General features: G+C 41.5%; 1 protein-coding gene across 2 annotated transcripts in view; it reads left to right on the top strand.

Moving 5' to 3' along the window:
• Positions 1-414: 414 nt before the first annotated feature.
• inpp5l (inositol polyphosphate-5-phosphatase L) overlaps positions 415-1,598 on the top strand; it is an 18,261-nt gene continuing 17,077 nt past the window's right edge. The window contains exon 1 of one of the 2 annotated variants that reach the window (XM_046034251.1): positions 415-864. In XM_046034251.1, the coding sequence (XP_045890207.1) occupies positions 805-864 (60 nt within the window). In that variant the 5' untranslated portion in view covers positions 415-804. The remainder of the gene's footprint in view (positions 865-1,598) is intronic. The other variant, XM_046034249.1, reaches the window with a different exon arrangement.

Raw genomic sequence — 1,598 nt, 5'->3', positions numbered from 1 at the left:
CTTCTGCTACAAAGCAGACAATATATACAAAACTATATTAAATGGTGAAACAGAATTAAACAATAGTGCATGGAGCAGGCCTTTAAAATACTCATAGCCTGATATTGTTTATGTACCCAGATAGTGAAGTTATACATTATGGTATATTTGAAGTAATCTTACAAGTTCTTATTCTACAGAATATTATTTAATACAGGTTAGGGGTTTATGATGTGGTAATACAAAATGGTTTGGCTAAGTCGATCATTTGCAATAGAGGCCATACACATATACTTCAGAAGAGGTTACACTTTGAAGCAACGACCATGACGTTGGCTCAGCGTAGATAAACTTATCAGGAAGACTATAATTGACTGCTTGCAGCAGCAAATAGGCGGAGCACCAGAGTTAGTTGCCCCATACTGACTGCTTGGTGCGGTTATCTGAGCGTGTGTCACTGCAGAAGCAGATGCTCCGTCCAGGCTGGTTTAAGTCCTCTAAGAAGCCACTAGTCCAATTAACCAAGAGGAGGCAGAAATCCGCGCATGTCTGCTATTAAACTAACTTACTGCCCCTCGGCTAGACGATGGATGTGAGCGCCGCTCCGTCATATGGCGACGATCTGACACGACAGCCCGCCATCAGCAAACAAGTTGGACCAGAAGCGCCACAGTATCATCAGTGAGATGCGGGTGTGTTTTGAGCGGTGACAGTCGCGATTTGGGCTCACACAGTAAGCCTTTATAAGCTCCTGGAGAGTAGCTGTTACTCCTTTGGCGACGCTGCGGACTTTCCTCGAGCTGTTTGTGAAGGCGGATCGTTAACATGGAAACACACACTGATGTGCTGCTCGTCACCGCAAATGTCGGGTCACTCTTTGACAATGTAAGTAACACGGGTAACGTTAAGAGTAAAATTAAAACTACACCAGACCGCAATGCTGCCAGAGGATTATACGTAACGCTGTTAAGCTGATATAGAGAAATAATTATCCAAGAGTGCAGGTAATTGTGTAGGAGGTAAGTTTACCTTGAATGGGCTCCATTGCTAACAAAATACATAATGGATGAAACAAGTGTTACTAACCTCTTCAGGCGCGTGATGAGCTGTTGTATATGTATAATACCACACTTTTGAGTCAGTCAGTTGTGTTTCTTTGCCAGCCTTATGTAACGCGGGCTTAATATTGTTGAAGAAGACGGCTCGAGTCAGAGTGTTATCTATTGATTCTCTGTAAGGGTAAGGGCGCGCGAGTTTCATGTCTCACGTGACCTGCTCCTGGTTTTATATAGAAATAATAAAGTGACACTGAAGGGTCAGCTAAGTAAAAAATATATATATATATATATATTGTCTATTGACGTGGGAAAACGTAAACCTATCTCTAATGTGTCCTCACAGAATTTGAGCTGTCATTTTGATGTAACGCTGGACGTCACATGTTTACTGCAAGACATTTTGACTGTGCATACCCAAGCGGACTTATCATAAGTTTACCTAATTTGCTATATTTCCCCGAATAACCGGACCCTCTAAAATAGTATAACCCCCCCCCCCCCTCCATTATTTATATAATAATATTATTATTACATAATTAATAGGAATAATAATATCAGTCC

Source organism: Micropterus dolomieu, linkage group LG21 (assembly GCF_021292245.1).
Source record: "Micropterus dolomieu isolate WLL.071019.BEF.003 ecotype Adirondacks linkage group LG21, ASM2129224v1, whole genome shotgun sequence".
NCBI classification, from domain to species: domain Eukaryota; kingdom Metazoa; phylum Chordata; class Actinopteri; order Centrarchiformes; family Centrarchidae; genus Micropterus; species Micropterus dolomieu.
Note: the sequence above shows the minus strand (reverse complement) of the source record. Positions and strands in the feature narration are given on the sequence as shown.